The 27,333-nt window shown below is 38.7% G+C and overlaps 1 protein-coding gene across 1 annotated transcript; it reads left to right on the plus strand.

Moving 5' to 3' along the window:
- The first annotated feature begins 5,133 nt into the window (after positions 1–5,133).
- ZWINT (ZW10 interacting kinetochore protein) lies at positions 5,134–8,290 on the plus strand. The gene is made up of 8 exons (XM_045196109.2): positions 5,134–5,248; positions 6,084–6,186; positions 6,353–6,476; positions 6,632–6,798; positions 6,947–7,003; positions 7,416–7,558; positions 7,638–7,815; positions 8,195–8,290. Exons 1-8 carry the CDS (start codon positions 5,208–5,210, stop codon positions 8,222–8,224), a joined length of 843 nt encoding a protein of 280 aa, XP_045052044.2. The 5' UTR covers positions 5,134–5,207; the 3' UTR covers positions 8,225–8,290.
- The last annotated feature ends 19,043 nt before the right edge of the window (positions 8,291–27,333 follow it).

Below are 27,333 nucleotides of genomic sequence, written 5' to 3' on the forward strand. Positions count from 1 at the left end.
AATTTTTAATTTTATTTAACTGTAATTAATTTAAATTTAAATTGTCACATGTGGCTTGTGGCTATAGTATTGGACAACACAGAAATAGAGTAAACTTAGAATCATACTTTAAACTTTTTTAATTTATATTTTTATTGTTCAGTTGCCCTATTTTCCCAGCCTTGCTCTCCGCTGCTCTGTCCAACCCCTGCTCCCAAAGACATTTCCCACCCATTGTCCTTGTCCATGGGTCCTTTGTGCAGAATCATACTTTTTATATTGACTTATAATAATTTTCATTAGAATTCTAGGTCATATCTCTGTGCAACTGAGCCAAGTAAAGGGTTAAACAAAGCTGGCAAATGTATGTAGTATGATGTTTAAAGTCATTATTCAAATTCCCCTTGTAGCATGTCATTTTCATTTGCTATTTATTGTTTGATTCTTTAATTATTTGGTCTCCAGTTTACCCTTACTATATCTCCAGTTATATGTAAAGTAAGGTTATTTAATATATTTAGAAATAATTTTATTCAAAAGACAATATTGCCATGGGAACTTTTGATAAATACATCAACACGACCTAAACCCTCAAACATAAAGAGATGGATAAAGTCGGTCCTTGTTACTCTGATCAAATGTGTCTTTTAGGAGCTATTTTTCTCATTGTGTTATATATGTAGAATATTAAGAAAGTATTAAAAATACATTAAGCAGGGAAGGATTCTTACTAGTCAAGCAAGCAGATCATTTACGGAAAGCGTAGAGAAAGCATTTCTCATTAGATTAGCAGTCTATACACAGTACAAATTGCAATAGACTTTCTTAAAACTTTAATTAGGGAAATACTACTGATTTTAGAGTATGAGTGTATTCTCATTTTTTCTGACAAAATTCTCAAAGAACTTTCTGTATTACACATTTATTTCTTTGCTTTATGTTTCTATATAATCTGCTTTATATTTTCCCTACATAATGTTTTCTATGTTCTAAAAACTTTATCGAACATCTTTCAAAATAAATACTAATAATCACCATGGCACTTAAACCAACCAATTATTCCCGTCCCCTCTTACTTGACATCTTAGTATGGTTTGGCATGATGATCTGCCTCTCTCTCTTTGGAAATCTTCGTGTCCTCTGTCTACACTGCAGTGTATCACACTTGACTGCTCTTTCTTTTATCACTGTGGACTTTGCTCTCTTATTAAAAGCCCACTTAGTCCATAAATCCACAAGATGTCAGAGTTTCTCAACTATATTTGTTCCAGCAATCTTTTCATTTTCACTTTATATTATCAACCTAGGTAATGACATCCACCCCCACCGCTTCAATTGCCTATATGTTTAAGCCTTTCAAATGTATATATCCAGTTCTGACATTCTTCCAAGCTCTAAACCCAATTGCCCATGTGTTTATTTGGATGGCTGAAACAGCTCTAACTAGTAGGTCAACAGAAATGAGTTGTTAGGGAACTCGTTCCCAAACTGGATCTCTCCCAGGAATCACTATTTGAATAAACCGAAGCACAATTCACCCAGCTGCACAGTCAGAGACCTAAGTATCATATTCGGTACATAATTTACCAACTGTAACATATCCAAGCCCACTCAATCATATGGACTATTTTATCTAAATACATTGAGTCATTCCTATCACCACTGCCACTCCACCAAACAAAATCATATAATGCAAAAATGTTCTCATCTTTCAGTAAGACTATTAGAATAATATTATTTCCCAGTTTTCTTTTTTCACCCAGAATTCAGGTTAATTTACTACACCGAAATCTGACTTGCCATTTCATTCCCGAGAAACCTTCAATAACTTTCTATTACCCTTATGATAAAGAGAGCATCCTTAATATAGTCTAAGACCTTGCATAAACTGTCCCTTATATAATATGCATATAACAATTATTATTAAAATCTTACTACTAGTTATGAGCAAAATTATATCCAAATCCTGCCCTCAATAATTTTGCTGATTAGAAAAGGAGAAATAGATTAATCAAACAATTCTACAATCAAATGTAAAAACGCAGCTATGACCACCAGTATGAGAACAGTCCATAGAGCTTTGTGAACCTGTGGTAAAGGGATCTGATCTAGGCATAGAAGTGAAGGAAGCCTTGGTCAATGTCTAAAATGTTTGAGCAGAAATCTAAAGAAAGATTAAGAAATTACTAGATTTTTAAAAAATGAAAGCGACTGCTCCATTAGAGAACATCATCATGTTCAAAGCGTAGAAAAGATTATTTTGATCCTTCACAGACAGAAAACACACTTTGCTTAGGCGCACTGGACCCTACAGTGCGCTGTTAGGTGGGCTGTAACACGTGTTGTGAATGGCTTAGTGAAATCTCACCTGTAAGTATGGATTTGTTTATTTCTCCTTGCAAGTCAGCCACTTTTTGATTCATGGATTTTGACGGCTTTCTATTAGGTGTACACAAAAATTTATGATTATTAACTTCACATGATGAACTGACCTATCATTATGAAACCATTTTCTTTTTTTCTAGGAATATTTTTTCCTCTGAATATAGGCAACATCATTTTACTGTGCTTCACTTTATTGCACTTTGCAGACATTGCATTTTCATCAACATCAAGGGTACATCCTCTACCAGCAAAAAGACTACACCTTGCTGCAGTCTCAGATGATGGTTAGCACTTTTTAACAATAAACTATTTTTTAGTTAAGGAATGTACATTTTTTTAGACATAATGCTATGGCACACTTTATAATAGACCACAGTACAGGATAAGCACAGCTTTTTATTTTATTCTTTTTTATTGTTGTTCAAGTACAGTTGTCTCCATTTTCACCCCCCCACGGCCCCTGCCTAAGCACTTTTATAGGCACTGGAAAAACAAAAAATTCACGTGACTCCCTTTATTGTCTTTAAGTCTGGAACTGAACTCAAAATATCTCTGAGGTATGCCTGTGTGCACATGTATTCTAAAACAGGCATTCCTTCGTTCTTCTAATTAGTATTAGCATGGTATATTTTCCCATCCTTTTACTTTCATCTGTTTGTCTTTATATGTATTGCATTTCTTAATATAATTGTTTTTTGTCTCCAATCTGATAATTTCTACCTTTTGTGTATCTAAAGCATTTTCACTTAACTAGTTATTCACATAGTTAGGCTTAAAGTCTTTCATTTGGCTACTTGTTTTGTATTCCTCTTGTCTTTCTTTCCCTTCCTTCTTTTTAATTAGTTGACTATTATTTAGATACTCTTTTATCTCCCTATTGGCTTATTAGCTCTAACTCTTTACTTTGTTATTTTACAAGTTGCTTGCATTAGTTTTCTAATGCTGCACAACAAATTACCACAATTTAGCCTCTTAAAATGATACACATTTGTTATCTCAGTTTCCATGAGACAGGGTTTTTGCATTCTTCTCATAAGGTTGCAATCAATGATATTAACTGGGCAGTATTCTTCTCTGGAGCCTCAATTAGGGAAGAATCTACTTGCAAGCTTGCTCATATTTTTGCAGAATTCACCTTCTTGCAGCTGTTTGACTGAGGGCTGCATCTCCTTACTAGTTGTCACCTGTTTGCATCTTTAAGGCCAGCAGAATCTCTCCAATTTGCAATCAAGCCTTATATAATGCAATGGTGCTATGGGAGTGACATATCACCACCTTTGCCTAATAAGGAGCCTGCCTAGTCATGAGAATGGTATATCTCATGATCTTTACTATATCCTCTCATTTAGAAACAATGACAGCCCATGACACGGTCCACCTACACTCAAAAAATTATGAGAGTGCGTCACTGGTGGCCAACATAGGATGTGTTGACACTACTGCTTAAGAGATTATAGTGTACAGCTTTAACTACTTTCACCTGATATACAACTTGACATAAACTACAAAGATACATAATTTGCTTTCATTTCTTCTCTCCCCCACTTTGTACTACATTTTACTTTTGCACATTATAAATCCCACATTATGCTATTTTTGCTGATACAATTCATTTCTTATTTTTATTAAAAAATAAGTATCAAGAAAAGCATACACATTACTCAAAGTTATCATTTCTGGTACTTTTCATTTCTTTGCATACATTCAGATTTCAATGAAATGCCATTTTCCTTCTGATAGACTTCTTTCACATTTCTTTAGTGCAGATGTGCTCGTGATAAATTGCTTCAAGATTTTATGTATACATGTCTGTAGTTAGAAGGGATGTTTCCTGTATATAAAAAATCAGGGGTGACTTAAAAAAAAATTCTAATAGTACTTTAAATATGTTATTTCACTGTCCTGCTCGGTAACAGTTTGATCCGCCTGCGTCTTGCTTTTAAGATTTGTTAAGTGGCTCAAGAGCAGAGACGGGCTTAGGGCTCAATATTCCCTATTACTAAGGCACCACCTTTCCGTGTACTCTACCCAGTGCCCCACGGATTAAGTTTCCCAGCCTAGCTGGTGGATACAGTCACTATTTCTTACCCTAAATAGCTCTAGAAATACTTGAAACTCTGGGCAGTGTCCTCAGACAAGGCCCAGTTCTCAGCTGAACACTTGAGAAAACTGTAGCACTGAGTTCTCTCCATGAGCAACTCTCCTTTTTACTACACGCTGTTGAGAACATTACCTGTCTTGATCTCTCCAGAATATCAGCTTAATCTTGCCAACGCAGGTAATCCGCTAGGCTCTGCTTGGGTTCTCTCTACCTGCACCGCATTCTGGACATTTTTTAAAGACGGTAAGCTTTTTGAGCTGATATTTTTCCCTGTGTCTCCAGGATCAGTGATCTCCGTTACTGGTGCCAAGCATCTTAGAAGACAGACCCGGTGTCCTCCTTCTACCTAGGAGTTTTTCTTAAAACAAAATTAATGCTGAGAGTTCCCCCTAAAACCTAAACTCATTGCAATGCTTTTCCCTACCGCACAGTGTGAGGAAACACTAGCCCGACGCCGCGAAGTGAATTAACGAACCACTCCAAGTCTCCAGCACCGCCTACAGCCTAGCGCGCAAGCGCAAAACTCCTGCGCACCCGCTAGACCATCTATAACTGCGCCTGCGCCAAACAGTGCTGCGCGCGGTGGCGCGAATCCGCGTCTGCCAATGAGAGCTTACGATGGCCCTTGATTCCCTCCCATTAACCGGGTAACCAATCGCCTGCTCCGGCGCGCAGCGTGCGGTGGATCCAAACAGGAAAAGGTATTAGGGAGGGATAGAGCGGAATCGCCGCGCGTGGAAGGATGCAGGCGGAGGAGACTGCGGCTGAGGCTGCAGCATTACAGTAAGAATCTGCCTCCAGGTGCCAGCCAGCTGGGGGTGGATCAGGGTGGATCTTGCGGGTCCCAGAGTACAATAGACAGTTCTCTGAACTCCTTACAGCTGTTCAAGTTCTACTCCGTGGTGGGTGAAGGGATCCTGACCCCAGGCCCCAGTCTTGGGTTATTGCTATGCCTGCCTCTCTCCAGAGGTACGGCCTACGAGGGACTGCCCGTAGCTCCCCGCGAATGTACACCTCCTGGGGGTGTGCCCTGGCAGGGGACAGTTTCATCCCTGTGAATCCTCCCATGTCTTCGTTGACTGCCCCGCCCAACAGAAGACTCTTTGTCCAAGAGAGATTCCTGGAAGGGCCTTTTCATTTCTGTTCCCTCTGTCCTACACACTCTCCCAATGGGTTATTTTATGTCGATCCCTGCCTCCTAATGGACCATTACAGCCCCTATCATGGAAGAAGTAAAGACCTTGGCATCTAGACCTCTCTCCTAAGCCCCTCCCCAAGGTTAGTGCTCTCTGCCTGGTGGGCACCCAGTGCCCAACAGTTTTGTCCTAATTTTTTTTTTCTTTCCCTGTACATTTCCCTTGACTCATGGTTTCTCTTTAGTGAGGCACTTGCCATCCCACACTCCTTATTCCCCTTTGCCTGCTTATTTCTCCTCATGCTACTTATTACCTGCATATGTCCTCCACACACACACACACACCACTCCGGGTCCCAGGTGGCCCTTTTGGCCTGTGTGTAGATACCGGTCAGGGCCAGACTCTCGGCATTGATGTGTACATCTACATATGTGCACCTAACCCAGAAGTCTGCAGTTTTCCCCCTTTCCTTGCCCCTTCAGGGCCCTGGCCAAGCTGGCAAACATCCTGGAGCGGAAGGGCCGGCAGGAGGGCCAGCAGGAGGAGGCAGAACTGCCCGGACAGATCCTGGCTGAGTTTGTGATGGTATGTTCAAGATGGAAGCCAGATTTTCATAAGCCAGGAACTGCTCCTGGGTCCTTCTGTTGGGGTACTGGGCAGCATTGATGGTGAGCAGACTGGAAGGCAGCCTTGTTGGCCTGTAGTACCAGCAGGTAAGGATGTTCCCTGCCTCTTCCCTCCCTCTAAATAGGATTCTCGAAAGAAAGACAAGCTGCTCTGCAGCCAGCTTCAGGTAGTAGACTTCCTGCAGAACTTTTTGGCTCAGGAGGACATTGTCCAGGGCCTGGACCCCTTGGCTTCTGAAGACACGAGCCGTGAGTAGTCAGAGGGTTGGCATAGGGGCTGCTCTGAGTGGGGAAGGAAAGGAGATGTCAGTCTGGTCAGCTGTGTAGCTGATGGAAAGACTGAGGCCCCAGTGTTTCAGGGTAGCAGTCCAAATTTGAGTCCTCATTCTGGTGGCTCATCTCAGGACAGAAGGCAATTGCAGCCAAGGAGCAATGGAAAGAGCTGAAGGCTACCTACCAAGAACACGTGCAGGCCATCACAAGAGCCCTGACCCAGGCCCTGCCCAAGATGGAGGAGGCACAAAGAAAGCAAGCACAGCTCCAGGAGGCCCTTGACCAGCTCCAGGCCAAGGTGCACCAGGGTGAGGGAAGGGAAGGACATTCAGAGAGGAGGAGGGAAAGGGTAAACACACTAGGTTGGATCTACTGTCCACATCCCAAAATGCAACCAGAAAAATATACTGTTCCTCTCCTTGTTCCCATTCTTTGCTTACCTGCAGAAGCAAGTGGCCATGAAGAAACTCAGAGCAGCCCAAAAGCAGTGGCAGCTGCAACAGGTGGGTCCATCCCCCTAGGAAAATATCTCTACCACTATGCTATTGCCTGGACAAAGTCCTCGGCATGGAAAACCTTCATCTCCTTTCTTTCTGTGTGGCATTACAGTACATATGGATACCAACACGGACTTGAATCTTAGCATCACTGCCTAATAACTCTATGACCAAGGGCAGTTGCCTGACTTTTTGTGCTTCTGTTTCTTCTTCTGTGATGTGGAGGAATATTAGCACCTACCCTAAAAAGGTGTTAAGATGATTAAGCAGTTAATACAGCAAGTGCTTAAAATGTATCTGGCACATAGCAAACTAAGTGTTGTCATCATCTTTGTGCCATCCAGGCTGAAGGAGCTGGGGGAATGGCAGTAAGACCTCAGCATCTGGTGAGCCATGTCTGCATTCTCACTTCTCTTAGGAGAAGCGTCTACAGCATTTGGCAGAAGTTTCTGCTGAGGTGAGGGAGCGTAAGGCAGGAATTCAGCAGGACCTTGAGCAACTAAATCAGGAACTTGGAACCCTGAAGCAGCAAGCAGAGCAGGAGCAGGACAAGCTGCAAAGGTGAGACCGGCATCATGGGCTGTAGGCCCAGGGCGGTCCAGCTGAGGTTCCTCCTTTCACATTTACCTCTTTTTTCCAGGCACCAGACCTTCCTCCATCTGCTATACACATTGCAGGGTAAGCTGCAGTTCCCTCAGGCAGAGGCAGAGCTGCCACGGCATTCAGATCTTCCTGAAGCTAAGTCCCAGCAGCTGATCCAGCCCCAGGAGCAGAAGAGTGGAGATACCATGGGAAGAGATGGGGTTGTGTCCTCCAAGGTGAATGAGAAATGGGACAGATGGGCAGGGAGGTAGAGAATCTGGGAGATGGGCCTTACCTGCTGCTCATACCATACTCCCCAAGGCCGGTGGCCTACAACCTGCTGGAATTGCCAGCTTGCCATGGCTTCCTGGCAGGCAGCAACAATAGGGAGGGATCCCACCCAGGGCCTTGTGTTTCTAGACTGCTCAAATGGAGGGAGGGAGTGCCCCTGGTCTACTTGTCTGTATGAGCTCTGCTGTTCTTGGTGGTGTGGGAAGTGGGGAGGAACAAACAGTTTATTTTATGGTTGAAGCTTAGCACCTTATCCCCATGCCCAGCCTATCCTGGTCTAACCCCTCTCTTTTCCCCAACCCCCTTGCCCCACCCTCATCATAGGTGGACGGTGAACTTCTGAGTACAGCCTGAGATCTGACTATGACCCAGCTGGGGGCAGGCCCTGCATTCTGTTGATTAAAAGCTCTGGAACTCTCTCAGTTGCCTGTTTGTCTATTTATCTTCATATGGTGGTGGGAAGTGCCATATTCAAAGGCCAACAACATGACAGGTGCTGGGACTGGTGTGAATTTAGAGGGTACAGATGGGTAGGGGGCCCTGGCCTGGAGCCTCAGGAGTTGCTTGCCAAGTCAATACGATGCAAACATGCTGAGCTTAATTTGGGAAGAGGAGAGAATGCTTTATGCAGGTGGTTAGATGTGGGCAGATCGTTTTAATCACTGATCTGAATGTTTATTGAAGCCCTGCTATGGGCCAGCCCTCCTCCTGTGAACTGGAGCGGTTTGTCCTTGGCCTTGGGGAACATAACGAGCATGACCAAGTAAACAGATTGATAAGATGATTTCAGAGTGTGGTAAAAGAGGGTAGCAAACTAAAACAGTAACATGATCAGTACTGAGAGAATACAGAGAAGAATCTGTCAGTACTTGTCTGTGTCTGAGTTAGCATTTCCATTTGTGTGTGTGTGTTCCTGCATCTATTTTTGTTGTTTTTCAATTACAGCTTACATTCAATATTATTCTCTGTTAGTTTTCAGATGTACAACATAGTGGTTAGACAGTCATGTACTTCACAGAGTGGGCCCCGGTATTTCAAGTGCCCAGCTGGGCGTGTACATAGTTACTACAGTATCATTGTGTTTGCCGCTTTCAGTATCCTAGTCCCTAGTTTTCCCTCACATTGTTCTTAGAAATGTACTAGCCCCAAGACTATACTTTCAGGGATCATTTCTGTAGTTTGTTATAAATGCACTAGCCCCATTTTTTAGGTATGAAACAGGACAGATATCAGAGGCCTTGGCGGGCCTGCATCACAACTGACCAGGGGGGTCAGTGAGGATTGAGGATGCTCTTCTAGGGAGCACACAAATACCCAGAGAGCCTCATTCTACCCACCCCACCCCCTCCCACGTGACTCCTGCCGTGTGTATCTCTCTCTCTCTCTCTCTCTCTCTCTCTCTCTCTCTCTCTCTCTCTCTTGCAAGCCAAATACTCAGTCCCATCCTTCCCTCTCTTCCTACTGAGTAGGCTCCCTTACCCCTACAGTCTGGCTTCTTTTTCTAGTCTCAAATACTCAAATTTTTGCAGTACAAAGGAGACAGCAAGAATGTATCCACCCTGGGAAAGGAGTGTCTACCAGAGGACTCAAGGGTGTGGTTTGGGATGGGGTGAAGCTCCCTGTTCTTGCACACGTGGTGGCTGACAGAAAGCAGGGAAGGGAAGACTCCACGGAGCTCACAGGCTGGGGTGCAGGGTAATACCCTGAGATACTCTAGGTCAGGGGACTTAGAGGTCTGCAAGCTGCTGGGAACCAGAATTCTCTCAAGGTTTTGGAATGAGTCAGCTCACAGCGAAGCCGAAGAGGAGTGGAGGCTTGAGTATCTTTTTGTTCAAATCCCCGGAACTGCTTGTGTGGCTGGAGCCTTCGAATGGGCAAAAGTGTCTTGACTAAAAGCTCAGGAATTAGGATTTATTTTCATATGGAAGCCAGATTTCAGCTTCCAGCTGTTCTCGTCCCCTCTAGGTTCCCCTAAAGGCTCTCCTTTTCTCGTTCATTGCCACTTGCCCAGGTAGACATGTGCAAGAAGGGAACCTATCCTTGAGAACTTTTAATCTCTTACACAGACACATGGAGACTTGGGAGTCCACAGTGACTGCAGAGAAGTCCCTGCTGCCAGCAAAGATTTTCTCTTCCTCTTTTCCCTCCAAAGGAGGGACACAGAAACCGTTGAGAGCACAGCGGGTGGAGAGTAGCCAGTGACTCAACATGCCCAGACACTTGCTCTGTCTTGGCCAGAGGAAGCCTTCTCTCAGATAACTTAAAGTCAAGGTAAGCATTCTTTCTCTATTTTCTGTAAGAACAATTTTCTTTAAAACATAGTAATTTTTCTTTGTGGTGGAACATTCTTTTACTTACTCTAGTTTTAATCACACATTTTTAGGTATTATATTTTTCTGAGAATTTTTTATTTCTGTTTTTTGCATTTATTCATGTGAAGTCATAATCTGTTTATACCTGCAGCAGGTTTTAGGAAAGCCTAATGTCATATTCCTGATTCTCTTGTTGTGCCTTATCTAATATTTTCCGTGATCCATCTTTTCAAATGTTTGTTCATTTTTAAATATCCAAAGATTGTCTTTTTATATTTGCTATTGTATGTTTATTTTGGTTCATTTATGTGTTATAATATCCTGATAATTTCCTACCCTCATACAGTCCTGGAAAGCAGACAGAATTGGGTAATTTAAGCATATAATTTTCTTTTGTCCCATGGAAAAATAAACCTCAGAAAATAAAAATCCTTATCTATGAAGAGATAAATTGTCCAAATTCCCGATTGTTCACCAAACCCACACAGCTAAGCTGCGTGTCCTACCCGCCTTTGGAGTCAGGCGAGGCCACTGTGACTGGGCAGTAGCCAGGCAGACGGGCACAGAGATGACGTATGCTGCTGCTGAAACCCTCCCGCCCACCACCTTCCATTCTCCTCTGACTTCTGGCTAAATGAAGAGGATACTTTGCATCATGAGGAAGGTAGACACACAAAATTGAGGGAGTCTGAGTCTTTGCCACTTGGAAGCAACAGCCTGAATAAAGACAGCTGTGTTGGACCATTGTAGGAGTGAGGAAGAAGAGTCCTGTGTTAAAAGAAGCAGCTGAAACATTGGGGTGGTTATATCAGGTACCTGAACCCTTCTGGATTCAGTGCAGATTTCTCCAGACGAGTATCTCAGGAATTCCCCCTGTAACCTTTTGTGATAATAATTAAACATTTGTTGAACTGGAAAAAGCCACTTCTCAAAGGATCATCTCAAAAAAAAAAAATTTTGTACGCTGCAAATGGAATGTTGGGCAAAGGTAGGGATGGGAGTTTCATCATATTCTCCATTTCCCACTAAACACATATCTAATTTGGAGCAACGATTGGTGAGATGTTTGTAACTTAAAATATGTAATAAATTATAAAATACTCCTGCGTTCTTAAGAAAACTGAACAGTGAATCATGTTGCCTCACTAAGAAAGTTTATAAACCCTCTTAACATGAGTTTTTCAATGAATCTTCCCTGTACTGACCCCTGTTCTAAACACCAGACCAAAGGTTCATGTGGGAGGTTTGTAATATGCTAAGCTTGCACCTGTAAATGAGGGACACTGCTAAATGTTACTCTGAGTTTGAGATATTCTATCCTTTTGGGGGGAGATTTCTTTTGTTTACTCAGCTGCTGCGATTTCTTAGCTGTGAGTCATTTAATTATACACGTTCATGTAAGTGTTCCCCCTTCTTACTTCTCACATCACTTGCAGTACTTGCTCTTGCCTGTTGTTAGTCTAGCCTGAGAATTTATAAGCAGGTGAATGAATCACCATTATAACTGGTTCTCAAAATTTGTTGTTAAAAAGTGCTTGTGGTGTCACAGTGCAGTGTTGTAAGTGAAAACGCTGGCTTTCAACATGGGGTTTCAGTCTAATTTGAATATTTCAAGCAAATGCAAGAAAAACTTTAAATAAGAAATGTCTTGATTGCATCTGTTCCTAATTGGTACTCCCATTTGTATTCATTATTTGTATTTATAACAATTTAATGGGATAGATATTTATCAGTGGTTAGAAGTTATTTTACAGGCAGTAAAACTTACAATTTTACAATTATTATTTTTATATATGAAACGTATTTGCAGTGATTTGACAAACCTTTAAAAAGCAATGTATTTATCACAGCTATCTTTGGCATATGACAAAAGCAAAGAGCCTGTTGGGTAGCAGCTGGGAACGAGTGGCCAGTGCGGAAACAAAGCAGGGCCCTCGCCGTTACAGTCTAACAAAGAACTTACACAGGAGGCTAGAAGCAAAAGGGAGACATGTGTCACAATTAATGCAGCAGTCCTGAGCCTGGTTTGATAAGATTGCCAGATGTCCGGAGCATCACAAGCAAAAATATCGTAGGAGAAAGGGGAGTCCTTGAGACTGCTGAGAAACGGGGGCTTCTGTAACAATCTCACTAAGATTGCCAGGTGTCCTGAACATCACAGGCAGGACTACTGGGGTGGAGGGAGAGGGTGGTTCCTTGAGATTCTATGCTGGGAAAGGGAGACTTTGTAATGCCTTCACTAACTAGACAGAAAGCCTTTACTAATTAAAAAGAAAGCCTTTGTATTAATCCCAAGGTCTAGAAGGGGGAGAAGGAGGGATACCTCTGGAAGCTGGCTGAGGTATATAACCCTCAGACCCCAATAGTCGGCATACCTGGATTAGCTACGTACCCACCTGTAGCCTTGGCTCTGGTGTATAGAACAAGCTTACTGACTCGCTAACAAACGTACTAACAACTTTATTTCCCCTGTGCACGGGGCATTTAGACTTGCTGGGTGTCTGCTTGCAGCTTTGTGCTGTATGTGTTTCCTAAATAAACTTGCTGTCTCATTTGCACTACACATGTGGTCTCCTGCTTTAGTTCATTTTTTGTGGAGGGAAAAGCGCTGAGCAACAAGCTGGGGGGTGGGGGGCGGGGGGCATGACTTGTGTCTCTCCTCCTTAACAAGCCAAGCTTTGTTCCTCTGTGCTTCTGCACCCTGGGCGTGCAACCACCTGGCACTCACCATATTTTATGAAAAAAGTACTGTTAATATTTCTAATTTTGTGCTATTTGTCTTTTCTATCTGTGTATTATTACTACAAAATACAGTGTTTATTGTGTAATTGGTAGTCAAGACTTGTCCCCACCCCCCCCCACCCCCCCACCCCCCGCCGCCCTGCACACACACACATTTAAAATTGCAAATGAGTTAGAGCAGATGTGGCCTTCAAAGAAATCTCCAAATGAGTGAGGGAGGCCTATCGCACACTATAATGCAACATTTTTAAATACATAGATGTTGCATTTTTTTATTGTTGAAAACACACATGACGAAACTTACCATTTTAACCATCTGCACGTCTACAGTTCAGTAGTACTAAGTACATTCGTATTGTACAGCCTTCGGCACTGTCCATTTCCAGAGCTTTCTCATCTTCCCAAACTGAAATTCCACACCCGTTAAACAGTACCCCACCTCTTTTCCCTCCCCCAACTCCTGACAAACACCATTCTAATTTCTTTCTCTGTGAACTTGACTACTCTAGGTACCTCATATACGTGGAATTATATAGAAATTTTTCCTTTGTGACTGGCTTCTGTTACCATAATGTTTTTAATGTTCATTTATATTGTGGCACATATCAGAATTTTCTTTATTAAGGCTGACAAATATTCCACCTATGTATATACATTTTGTTTATCCATTTATCCATCAATAAACACTTAGGTTGCTCACCTTGGCTGTTGTGAATAATGTTACTATGAACATGGATATGCTATATCCATGTGTATGCTTTCGATTCTGAGTATATAGCTCAGAAGTAGAATTGCTCGGTCATATGGTAATTCTATGTTTAATTTTTAAAGAATCCACCATACTGTTTTCCACAGTGGCTGTACCATTTTACATCCCCACCAGCAATGCACAAAGACTCCATGTCCTCACCACCCTTGTTGGGTTTTTTTTGGTTTTGTTTTTAAATAATAGCTACCCAAATGGAGATGAAGTAGTATCCCATTGTGGTCTTGATTTTCATTTCCCTACCAATGAGTGAGTGATATTTAGCACCTAATCATATGCTAATTGGCCATTCTTTGGAGAAATGTCTTGTTAAGTCTTTTGCCTATTTTTTTTTTTTATTTATTGATTCTAGAGCAAGAGAGACAGAAAGAAACATCTATTTGTTTTTCCACCTATTCATGCATCTCTGGTTGATTCTGGTGTGTGTCCTGACTGAGGATTGAGCCAGCATCCTTGGTGTGTCTGGACAATGCTCTAGCCAACTGAGCCCCCCAGCCAGGGCCAGTCTTTTGCCTATTTTCAAACCAGGTTGCGTTCTTTTTGTTGTTGTTGAGTTATAGGGGCTCCCTATATATTCTCGATATTAATCCCTTAAGGTATATAATATGTAAATATTTTCTTCCACTTCACTGGTAACCTTTTCACTCTGTTCATTATCTCCATTGGTGCACAAATATTTCACATTTTGATAAAATCTAACATCTGTTTTTTGTTTTCTTTTTGTTACTGTTTCCTTGCTCTTGGTGTGATATCTAAGAAACAATTGCCAGTTTTCCTTTTATGTATTCTGAAAGTTTCTTAGTTTTAGTTCTTCGGTCTAAGTCTTTCATCCGTTTTGAGTTATTTTGTATGTCATTTAAGGTAAGTGTCTACCTTCATTCTTTTGCATGTGGATATCCAATTTTCTATGACCATTTGTTGAAAAGTGTCCTTTCCCCCTTGAATGCTCTTGGCACTGTTATCAAAAATGATTTGACCATGCATGTGAGGGTTTACTCTCTGTAACTTTGCTAAGTTTGATTATTCTAAGAAGTTTTCCTTTGGAACCTAGGGTTTTCTACATGAAATACCATGTTATCTGTAAACAGATAATTTTACTTCTTCCTCTCCTATTTGGTCACCTCTCACTTCTTTTTACTATCCAATTCCTCTGACTCGGACGCCCAGGGCTATGTCGAATGAAAGTGGCAAGAGTGAGAATCCTTACTTCATGTCTGATCTTAGAGGAAGAGCTTTCAGTTTCCAAATTTTGAATATAAAGATCACCATGTATTTTTTGCATATTATCTTTATTATGTTGAGAACATTTTCTTATATTTCTTGTTTGTTGAGTGCCTTTATCATGAATGTTTTGAATTGTGTCAAAAGCTTCTTCTGAATTAATTGAGATAGCCATGTGTTTTTTTGCTTTCATTCAGTTAATGTGGCGTAATTCATTCTTTGATTTTTATATGTTGAAACATCCTTGCACTGCCAGGAATAAATTCTACTTCATAATTTTGAATAATTCTCTCAAAATTATCTTGAATTTGGTATGATAGTATTTTGTGAAGATTCTTACATCAATATTCATAAGAAATATTGGTCTGTAGTTTATTTTTATTTTTTACTTATTTTTTCTTGAAGTGCCTTTGTCTGGCTTTGGTAGCAGAGAAATGCTAGCTCATAGAATGTGTTAGGAAGTTGTCTTAATACATTGAGACTGCTATAACAAAGTGACACTAGTTGGGTGGCTTATAAACCACAGAAATATTGCTCACAGTTTTAAAGACTGAGGAATCCAAGGTCAAGTTGCCGCAAAATTTAGTATCTTGTAAGGGCGTGTTTCCTGGTTCCCGGCCAGCACTTTGTCTCTGTGTCCCCATACCGTGGTGAGGGCAGTTCTGGGGCTATTCTGTCGTGCCACCAAACCCTTTCATGACACCTCTTCCATCATGACCGTCACCTTGGTGGGTACGATTTTAATATGTAAAATTTGAGGACACGAGCATTCAATCTATAGCAGAGGTATTCCCTCTTCAATTTTTTGGAAGAATTTGAGAAGGATTGGCCTAATTTTTCTTTAAAGTTTTGGTAGAATTCAATAGTAGTGCTGTGTGGTGCTGGGCTTTTCTTTGTTGGGAGGTTTTGATTACTGATTAAATCAGCCTTCTAATTTTAGATTTATTAAGATTTTCTATTTCTCCATGATAAAGTCTTGGTACTGTGTGTGTGTGTGTCTGTGTTTCAGTGTTTAAGTGAGGGAATTAGGCTTGGAGTTCCTTAGTCCACGATGTTGCAGACATCACTCTCTGTCACTTTATTTTTACATTTGTGTTACTAACACAATTGCTGCTTCTCCCTATTCTCTGAATAATTTTCTTCATGTAAATTCCTTCATTCAAGATCCTTTTCCTCAGGATCCTCTGACTGCATTCTGCCATAGTGTCTAAGTAGCCATGATCACTGAGATTTAGAAGCAGTCCTCTGGACCCAATACTCCTCCTAGCTGTATCTCCAGAATACTGTCCATCCGAGAAAATATCCATTAGCAAGGAAAGACTCAGTGAGGAGTTACGTAGTCAAATTCTAGTCTGCTTCTTTCAGTAAGCTGTTTTTTATCTTTTAAGGAAATTCAGTGATTATAAACATCTCTAAACTTTTGTTTTAGTGCATAAATTTATAGGTATTTGAAATCTATTAGGTACAAGGCAATTTCCTATGCAGTCAAATGAGTACAAAGGCATTTCATAAATTTCCTCTTATGAGTTATATGTGCCACGATTTGTCCAAAGCCATAAACACTTTTATGTGCACAGTTTGAAAAATAACACTGAAATGCTGACATTGAGGGTATTCTTGGTTTATGTACTCCCTAAACAGTTTCCTCTACTGCTATGGCTAGAACCAAACACCTTACACACACACACACACACACACACACACACACTCACTCACTCAAAAAATACACTCAGTAAAGGTATTTTGTTCGCCACTACATTTTACTCTTGTCAAAATGAAAAGCTTATGTATGTTTTTCCTATAATCAAGGGCTTCTAGGGTGTAAAAAAACATTCAAATACAGATGCCTTGAGAGCTGTCCTATAAATCATTGGCAGTAGCACAAAATACTTCGTGAATAAGAACTTACTTTTCTTGTTTTTCACCCAAGGGCTCTCTGTCACTTTTGCACCATTGTATATGTATATGTATGATTTTATCACCAAAATTCAATGATTAACATATATATCCCTTATCTTGCCATGAATAAAGTCTGTATTTTACATTGAAGGCAATATGTTTTAATGCAGAGTATAGTGGCCTGGCTTTTGAGAAACATGGATTCATGTTCCAATCATGGTGTTAGCCAGTACCAATGTTTGGGTACTCAGTTTGCTCATAAGTAAAATGAAAATGTTGGAATAAATTATTTTGAAAAGTTCTTATCTATCTAATCCTCCGTTATTCTCAAGTACAGATAGTAATTTAAATTGTGAAATTGGGTGCCATGATATAAATAAGAACAAGAATATTTTCATGTGTAATACCTCGGAAACATACGTCTGAAGCATTTTCCATCAAGTCAGCAGGAATCTTTTACATAAGTAGTGAAATGGGCACTGGGATAAATTTTTAAAGTGTAAGACAACAGAATCAAACTCTTAATCAAACATGTGCGACACCAGGCTTTTGGAGAAAGTTATAGGTTGTCTGTGAACTATGCCTTGAAGGTAAAACAGATCACATCTCTGCACATTTTCCTGGAGGGAATGTTCATTGTTGGCAGGGAGGACCTTTGCAGAGTGACAGTATCTGACATACCTTAATATCCTTCACTCAGTCCTAGGAGACTATGGAACAAATAAGAGTAGGTATTAAAACCTGACAGAGAAACCCACCCTTCCTAGAATGTAAGAAAATATTAAAGAAAAAAAAAAAAAAGAGTGACAAGCATCAATGTCAATAGAAAAAGAAACTTGCTTCACAAAGGTGGAAGAACCTATGTGTTTATATGCAAGGTCCATGCAAAAAACTTTTTCACAAACTGACCATTCACATATGAGAGAAAATAAGACTGCTTAATATTGCTTATTGCCAAAAAATTGGTTATTTTAGTACTTGACACCTGTTTAACATCGCCATGAAGAAAATCTGTTTCCATGAAAGGAGATTCGTATTTATTTACAGAAATAACAAAAGTAAAACACAAAATATACCTGAAAGGACATATAAAGGCAAACAAAATGCTATAAACACTCAGTTTACTTTAGATATTAAAGATAGTCTTTTTGAGTAATTGTGTCAAATAATTCTTTTAATATGCTTTTTTGTTTAGAATTCATATATAATTAAAGACTTCTACTTTATAAATATCTAATATACATTGCTTTTTATATGATATTTCCATATGCTATGAAAATATATCATGCCATTATCTTTTGTTATTTTCGGATATTTCACTCTTTCCCCATAGACGGTACTGTTAATTTATGTCATTTATTTCTGCTCATGAATGTCAATACTAATAGAGAAAAGAGAACTGATCAATAATGAAAATGCTGAAGAGATCATCGATATGAATAAAATAATTCAAAAAAGGTGAAAATTTGTCAGCTTTGCAAAAGTGTTTCATGAAAGTGAAGTTTACTTATGTGAATTAAAACCCAGCAGTTTTTGGCCATGATGCTCTGTCCAACATTTGTATAGCAGATGCAGGCAAAATATAGAAGACTAAGTATGAAAGAATGTGGCAGTGTCATTCTGGTTCTAACTCCTATGGGAAATAACTGATGAAAAGACCTCTGGGAGAGGATTCTGGGAAGATGGCCAAGTACGAAGCACCAGGAATTTGTCTACCCACCTAGACAACAATTGCACTGGTGGGGTCTGTGTGATGTAACTTATTTTGGAAATTTGGAGGATATTGAAACATTACAACTTCGGGGGAAGGTTTGGATGGTGAATTTTTATTAATTTTAGTCAATTTGAGGTCCAAGCTCAGCAACAGCTACCTAGCACCTAAGTTCAAGTCCCAAGGCAAGCAGCTATGCACATATTCCTAGAGCAGCTGGCACATAGTTTGCAGAAGCCCAGGTAGGCAATAGGATCCTGCTTCCAAATATCAAATCTGTGTTCTATCTACTGATTTTGTTTATAATTATGGAGGTGCACACGCAGACATGGACAACCATTGTCATATAACCACCCTAGTGATGCAAACCCCAACTCCTGTAGCTGAAGCAACTTATAGGAGCTTTCAAGGACTGGCACCTTTTGTGTAAAAATCCCTTTATTGTTCTCCTATTCCATGTTGGGAGTGAGAGATTAAATATGAAGACATTCAAAAGCATCTTCATATACAAGAAAAATTCAAAAGTCTCTATGCATGCCCAAGGAAAGGTGCAGGTTCATGAAAGACCTCGGAAAATGTGTTTACACCTCAGGCTGATTTTTGGCATGAAGACGGCCTAAAACAGTAAAAACAAAAGGAAACAAATATAATAAGCAGCAAATCTTGGAGGGAGGGGAGGATCTGATTACCGGAGTTACCACATTGTTAAATTCAAATGTCACAAAGCATTCAAAGAAATTGAAAAGTATGATCTAGTCAAAGGAAAAAAATATAAGCCAACAGAAATTGTCCCTGATAATGATCTGATGGTGGGCCTGCTAAGCAAAACTTTAAAATAATTGTGTTAAAGTTGCTTAAAGAACTAAATAAAAACATGGAGAAAGTCAAGAAAATGTATTCATAAAATGGAAATTTTAATAAAGATATAGAAAACCTAAGATGAAACCTTCAAAATCCTAGAAATGATGTGTATAAAAATCAAAAAGGCATTAGAGGAATTTAAAACCAGATCTGAGCAAGCAGAAGAAAAAAATGATTAAATGGAAGATAAGACTATTGACATTGAGTCAGATGAACAGAAAGAGAAATAATTGAAGAAAAGTGAAGAAAGCCTACAGAAATTGTAGGACATCATTATTTGGACCAACATGCACATTTGGGGGTCTCAGAAGAAAAGATCAAAAAAGGCATAGAGAGATTATTTGAAGAAATAATGGCTGAAAACTTTCCAAGTCTAGTGAAAGACATAAATATAAACATCTAAGAAGCACCATGAGTCCTAGTAGGATAAACTCAAGGACACTCACACTGAGGCGTATTATAATTAGACTATTGAAAGGCAAAGAGAGAGAATGTTGAACAAAGCAAGGAAAAAGCAACTCATTATATACTAGGGATCTTTAATGTTATCAAGAAATTTCTCATCAGAAACCTTGGAATCCCAGAAAGCAGTGGATATAAAGGGCTAAAAGAAAAAAAAAAGTCAACCAATATTTCAGTTCCAGCAAAACTGTCCTTGAAAAATAAGGGAGAAGTTGAGATATTCCCAGGTAAACAAAAACAGAGGGAGTAATTACTGCTAGACCTTTCCTGCTAGAAATGCTGAAAGGAGTCATGAGGTTGAAATGAAAGGACCTTTGACAATAACTCAAAGCTGTATGAAGAAGTAAATATCCTGTAAAAGGAAAATATATGCACAATTATAAAGATAGAATTATTGTAACAATGGTTTGGAACTACACGTTTTGTTTTTTACATGACTTAAGATACTAATGCCTTAAAAATATTTATTAATCTAAAAGCTAGTATTATTGTACCTTTGTTTTGTAATTCCACAGTTCCTTTTCTACGCAATCTAAAATTATTTAAAAATTTTTAGTTCATGTTTGGGACAAACCAAGGACAGAGATGTAATTTTGTAATATTAAAACTGAAAGATGTAAAGACAGTTATAAAGGAGCTGAGTTTTTGGTATTTTATTGAAGTTAAACTAGTTTCACATCAAATTAAAATGTTGTACTTTAGAATGTTCACTGTAATCTACAAAAAAATAGCTACATAATATAAACAAAAGTTAATGATAAGAATTTAAAATACTTTATTATGGAAAATCATTTGAACACAAAAGAAGCAAGGCAGGGGATGAGAGGGAAAAAGCTATAAGGCAAATGGAAAACAAATACTAGAAGTGAGTCTTTTATCAGTAATTACTTTAAATGTAAATAGATTAAATTTTCCAATCAAAACACAAAAATTAACGATGGATTTAAAAACATTATCCAATTAATTATATGCTATCTATAAGAAATTCAATTTACATCCAAAGACATAATAGAAATGGAAAAGATGCAAATAATGACCATAGATAGCAGAGAAGCTATACTATTAGAAAAAAATATTTTAAATAAGCAAAAGGTTATAAGAAACAAAGTACATTATATAGTAATAAAGATTTCAATATAGCAAAAAGGTAAAACAATTATAAATATTTACACACTTAATAGCAAACCATCAAAATACATGAAGCTAAAATTGACAAAATTGAAGTGGGAAATAAACAGTTTCACATTCGTTTTGGAGACTTCAGCAACTCACTCTGAATAGTGGATGGGCAATCAAACAGAATATAAATAAAAACAGAGAGAACTGAACAAAACCGTAAGCCAACCCCATCTAACAAACAGACATGGAACCCTGCCCAACAATAGAATGCACGTTCTTCTCGAGTGCATATAAGATGTTCTTTAGGATTGATCATATGTCAGGCAATGAGTTCTTAGTAGATTTGAAAAGGCAGGGATCATACAAAGTATTTTTTTGTAGCCACTATTGAATGAAGTTATAATAGCAGATGGAAAAGTGGAAAAATGATGAATTTGTGGAAATTTCATGATCCACTTTTATGCAACCAATGTTTCAAGGAAGAAATCACAAGATAATTTTAAAAATACTTAGAGACAAATGAAAATGAAAGCACAGCATACCAAACTTATGGGACACAGAAAAATCAGTGATAATGGGAAATTTAGAGCTCTAAATGCTTATATTAATAAGACAGGAAAGATCTCAAGTCGACAACCTAATTTTGTAATTTAAAGAACTAGAAAAAGTAGCATAAAATAAATCTAAAGCTAGCAGAAGGAAAAGAATACTAAAGATTAAAGCAGACAGAAGTAAAATAGAGACTAGAAAAAAGATAGAGAAAAATCAATAAAAGCTAAAGTTAGTTTTTCAAAAAGATCAACAAAATTGATAAATCTTTTGTTAGATTGACTAAGAAAGTGAGAAATCAAACAGAATTGGAAGTGGGGATATTGCTACCAGTTCTAGAGAAATAAAAATATTACAAGACAGATTTATATACAACAGTATGACAATATATTGGATGGTCTAGATGAAGTGAATGGATCTAGAAATGAATCATGAAAAAATAAGGAAATGTGACTAGACCTGTAACTAGTAGGATATTCGGTCAGTCAAAATCTCCCAACATGTAAAAGTTCCAGACGTGGTGGCTTCACGTCAGAGTGCTACCAAACACTAAAAGAACTAATCCCAATGCTTTTCAAACTTTTCTCAAAAATGAAAATCAAAGGACGCTTCCTAATTCACCCACCCTGAAACCAAGGCCATACACAGACAATAAAAGAAAACCACAGGTCAATGTCCTTTATGAATATTAAAGCAAAAATCCTCAACAAACACCAACATACAAAATTCAGCAGCATATTAATAGGATCACACACAAAGACCCATTGGGATTTGTTATTGGAGTGCCAGGATGGTTCAATGTGTGAAAATCAATCAATGTAATATACTACATTAAAAAAAGGACAGACAAAAAAAATCATTTAAATTGATGGAGAAAAAGCATTTGACAGAATTCAACCGCTTTCATGATTAAAAAAAAAAAAAGAACAAACTAGGTAAAGAAGGAAACTTTCTCAAAATAATAAAAGTCACGTATGAAAACCCACAGCAAATGTCGTACTCAATACTCATGGTCAATGGTGAAAGCTTTTCCTCTATATCAGTAACAGGGAACACAGGTTTTATTTAGTATAGTACTAGAAATCCTCACCAGAGAAAATAGACAAGGAAAAGAAAATAAAGCATTTAATTTGGAAAGGAAGTCATAAAATTGTTTCTGTTCACAGATAATGTGATGTTATATGTAGAAAACCCTACAAATGTCACAAAAAGAACTGTTAGAACTAATAAATTAAATGAACAAAGTAGCAGGATACAAAGCCAATACATAAGAATCAGTTGCATTTCTATACCCTAACAATTAACAGTTTGAAAAGGAAATTAAGAAAACAGTTTCATTTATGATAGCATCAACAATATAAAATACTTAGGAAATAATCAAGGAGGTGAATCGTACCATGAAAACTGCAAAGCATTGCTGAAAGAAACTAAAGAAGACGTAACTACACAGAAAGACGTCCCATGTCCATGAATTAGAAGACTTAATATTGTTTACATGTCAGTATTAACCAAATGATCTACAGATGTCAATTCAATCTACATCAAAATTGCAATGACATTTTTTGCAAAAATAGACAAATTCATCCTATAATTCATATGGCATCTCAAGGGAACGTAAAAAGCCAAAATAAATTTGGAAAAGAAGATTGAAGCTGGAGAAATCACACTCCCTGATTTCAAAGCATACTCCAAGGCCCCTGGATGCAAAGCAGTGTGGTACTACTGCCATGAAGACACGCGATTGGGTCAACTGAACCAGAATATAGAGGCTGTAAATAAACCCTCACGTACAGGGTCAGATGATTTTTGAAAAGGGTGTCAAGATCTATAATTGATTAGAAATAATATCAAAAATTAGCAGATCGGTCTAAAATTCCCTTGTGCAGGTTGTAATGGCTTTAGTGCACAGGCGGCAAACACAAGGCCGGCAGACCGAATCCGGCCCTCCACCTTGTTTTATCCAGTGCGGCACCTTGTTTCTACCCAGCACCCCTTGTTTCAGCACCCCTGAACATTTTTGCTGGGCTAGCCAAGAATGCAAGGCCCTGACCACTCTTAGCTTGGCTATTTCTCAGGATTGTGTGTGCAGCAAGCAACCTTGAAGAGTTAAGTGATATCTTTCCCTAAGAGAAACAGCAGGCTTGCTTACTGCCTTCTATAGAATGGGTGGGCTCCCCATGGTCAGTGTTCCTCAGATACGACACTAGCCCACTGAACGTGTAATATGCACAGGGCTCCTCCGCCTTGACCCTGTGGTACTACTTTGGGAGCTAAGGGATCCGACACAAACATGATGCTTTTGCTACCTGCTGTGATGTGTGTAATAAAGTTCTTTGTTTCTGAAAAAAACCTCAGCAGATGGCAGAAAAGACAAAAAATAAACAAAAAGTAAATAATAGCAGTAAAGAAACGTACAAAATGATAAGATAGAATTTAGTCCAGGTAATTGCTAAATATAGACTAAGTTTATTTGATAAAATGCAGAGGTCCTGAGAATGAATTCTAAAATGATCCATGTTATATACAAGAGATAAGCTCATTACATAAAAAGAAATGATAAAAAGTCATGGAGTGGTCAAATGTTACATCAAACAAATAATTAGAAATACTACTGCTATTAAATATTTAATGTGTGCCAAATGTTTTGCTCTGTTATTTCATATTTGTAAGCTATCACAAAATCTTTAAATAATTGATTGTGCCCATTTGTTGGAATGCAGCCATATGATGTTCATATTAATCTTATTTAAGGTTTATAACAAACTTGAAACCAGATATTTGTAAAAAGTAGAAAGTGAAGCTGTGACAGCTCAAATAATTTCTCAAGAACTGACGCAGAACATACAGCCCAACTAGGATTAGGTCCAGGTGTCTTAGTCCTCCCTTCCTTCTGTCTGCTCACCCACCTGCCTTCCCTCCCTCCCTCCTTCCCTCCTTTCTTTACTCCAATTCTTCTTTTCTGTCTTACTCCTAATTCCAAAGCTGTTGAACGTTCAGGTCTATCATTGAGTCTATTATTCATGCACCGACATGAGTAATGTATAAATATGAGGTAAGTTGTCAACTGCCTAAGATGTTATGATAAATAGGAAAAGCCACATTGCTTTGGCAGCTCTGGGGATACAACCAAATTATTTCAACCTATTCACTTATTTGGCATTTTACATCTCACATTTTTTAAAATGATGGCATTCTCTAACATAATAACTGCAAATCATTTGTTGTGGCCTGGGAGATATGTTTGTATGTGTGTGGAGAGGCACAAGCAGATGTTGGGGGGCTGGTGAAAAGGCATAGAAAGTGTGCCCTTCTTGTGAAGTAGGAAGTTCTGTGTTCTTCAGGTTTTCTATAGCCTGGGGTAGAAAATTCCCCTTTTGCAACCTTAGTGTCCCCAGTTACAGTGAAGAGCCAGGTTTCAACGGTCTAGTCCTCTTTGCACATCTCAGTTGGGATATAAGACAGGGACAAAGTTACCTGCTGCCCTTTCACAGTATTAGCACATTATATTCATTTAATAAGTCTTCATGAATAAATGAGAGAATCAACAAAAACATTACTAAATAAGTATTTGGAGTTATGGATAAAAATGTGGCCACAGTACAATAACATCCTTCCTCTGTGCATTGTTTATTTTTCTGCTGTTAGTTTCAGAACCTTATTATCAGAGCTATTCCTGTCCATGGTCCTGCTTCTGTACCTCTGAGGCTCAAACTCAGTTGCCCTATTTATCAGTCTTACTTCTCAATCCCCTCAGGCTACCACTCTCCACAATAACCATTGCTCATAGCACAACTTTTATTACTTCTATGACAGGAAAACACACAGATTGATACAACCCTAAACTCTATGTAAATTATAAGATATGCAAATTAGACAACTCATTCATGCAATATGATTTTTTAATTCTCAAATGCTAATATAAAAAATGTGTAAGAAAAGAACAAGTTGAGCCAGTCCTAATTAAAGTATAGTCTGAACACCAGAAGCATCCCCAGGGAGCTTCTTAGAAAATATATTCTTAGTTACAACCACAAATTTACTAAATCAGAACGCCTTGAGTGAAGGCCATGAGTCTGTGTTTTAATAAATACCAGATGATAATCACATAAAATAAATCATGTAAAATAAAATGTGTGAACAGGTGGCTTATTTTTTTGTTGTTTTTTACAGCAAAATAGCAGATAGAGCATTTCCGGATTCTTTAGGAGTGAAGAAAAATTTCCAGTGAAGGTTAGTGTTGGTTACTGTACGGACAAGTAAGTAAGTGGGTAAAAGAACAGATTAAGAAGGGTCGTGATGATTCAAGAACACGTGCATGTTGCTTGAATACAACACTCTATAAATGGTTATTTTATCATCATTACAGTATTTCATTAATTCTAAGATGCTTCCTTTTACCTTTTAATATATTTAAAATCAGTATGAGTATTATAACCAGTGCAATTAGAAATATCTCATCTTGATTGACAGCTGTCCTCTTTCTTGATTGTGTTAGGGTAAATAACATACTGTATTTTTGGAGAATTTTGCTGTGTCATTCATTCCTTTGTTTTCATGTTTCTGTTTTGGTTGTTTGTGGAACATCGTAAAACACTGATTTGGTGCAGGGCTTGGCCCTGCGGTTAACTTACTATGCTACCTTAGGAGAGTTTTTGAAATTATGTGAGCTTCAGTCTGAAGAGAGCCTAGTTCAAAAACTACATAGTCAACACTGCACTATCTTCATCTACATATAAGGGAAACTAGTTGTCTCTCTAACTCTAAAATTCAATGGTCTTGATAAAGTGTTATTTGAAACAGGACCACTCCATGGTGACAGTTGTAGAGATTTAAGGTTGTAGGACTGAGTTGGTAAGAATCTCTTGGAGAAACAATGCTAACTTTCTGGCCTAGACTCAAAGAATGAAAAAAGAGGGGAAGAAAATTTAATGATATTAGCAAAAATGATTAAGACCTATTCCCTCTAGCAACAGTGGAGATAGTTTTGGAATCATGTTGGTTTCTAGGAGAGAGTTTGCCAAAGGGAAAATAATTACTCTGCAGCCTGTGGGTTCCCCAAAAGAGAAACATAGAGATCACAGTCTTGATACCCAAGGATTTAGGGGAGTCAGTCTAAAGAATTGCTCATCTGGGATTCATATCAGAGGGTTTTGGCTACTTTCAGATTTGAGAGACTGCAGAAGAGTCCCAGCAAAACTGGGAGATTTAATAGAGAGGACAAATACACTTCCAGCTCCTATATGTCCGCTTGGAAACAGGAGTAATTAAGGCATAGTGTTATTTGCTTAATCCTATTTCCTATGTGCTTTATAGTGCAAAATGCCTTCCTGCTTCAAATATTCTCGAAAATACTAAAGGCAAAAATAAATTACTTCAGATCATTTCATAACATTGTCTTTGGTCTAAATCCCTCTGAAGACGTCCCTTAGACTAGGATTTGAACACAAGTAATTTCTTTGGGAGGTGGCTCTGAGAAACTTTTGATTTCAGTGTGAAATAGGAGAGGGAAAGGAAGGAAGCCAACACGTAGTGTTTAATGAGCATGCTGCTATTGCAGGTAACTGGGGCACACATGAAACATATTTCAGAGTTGTCCTCAGTATCTCGGTAAGCTGGGATAAATATGAGAATGTTTTTAGTTGTTATACTTTGAGGTTATTCCCAGAAGTATGTGCTTCCTACTACTTGCATTCTTCCTTGTGCGTGGGCACAATACATTCTTCCAGCCAGAGAAAGCTGTCAGCGCTCAGCTCAAGGTAACTTGGTGCTACAACCAACCAGTGCTGGCGAGGATGCAGAGAAAAGGGAACCCTAGTGCACT

The sequence above is a fragment of the Desmodus rotundus genome, chromosome 4, assembly GCF_022682495.2.
Source record: "Desmodus rotundus isolate HL8 chromosome 4, HLdesRot8A.1, whole genome shotgun sequence".
Classification (NCBI taxonomy): domain Eukaryota; kingdom Metazoa; phylum Chordata; class Mammalia; order Chiroptera; family Phyllostomidae; genus Desmodus; species Desmodus rotundus.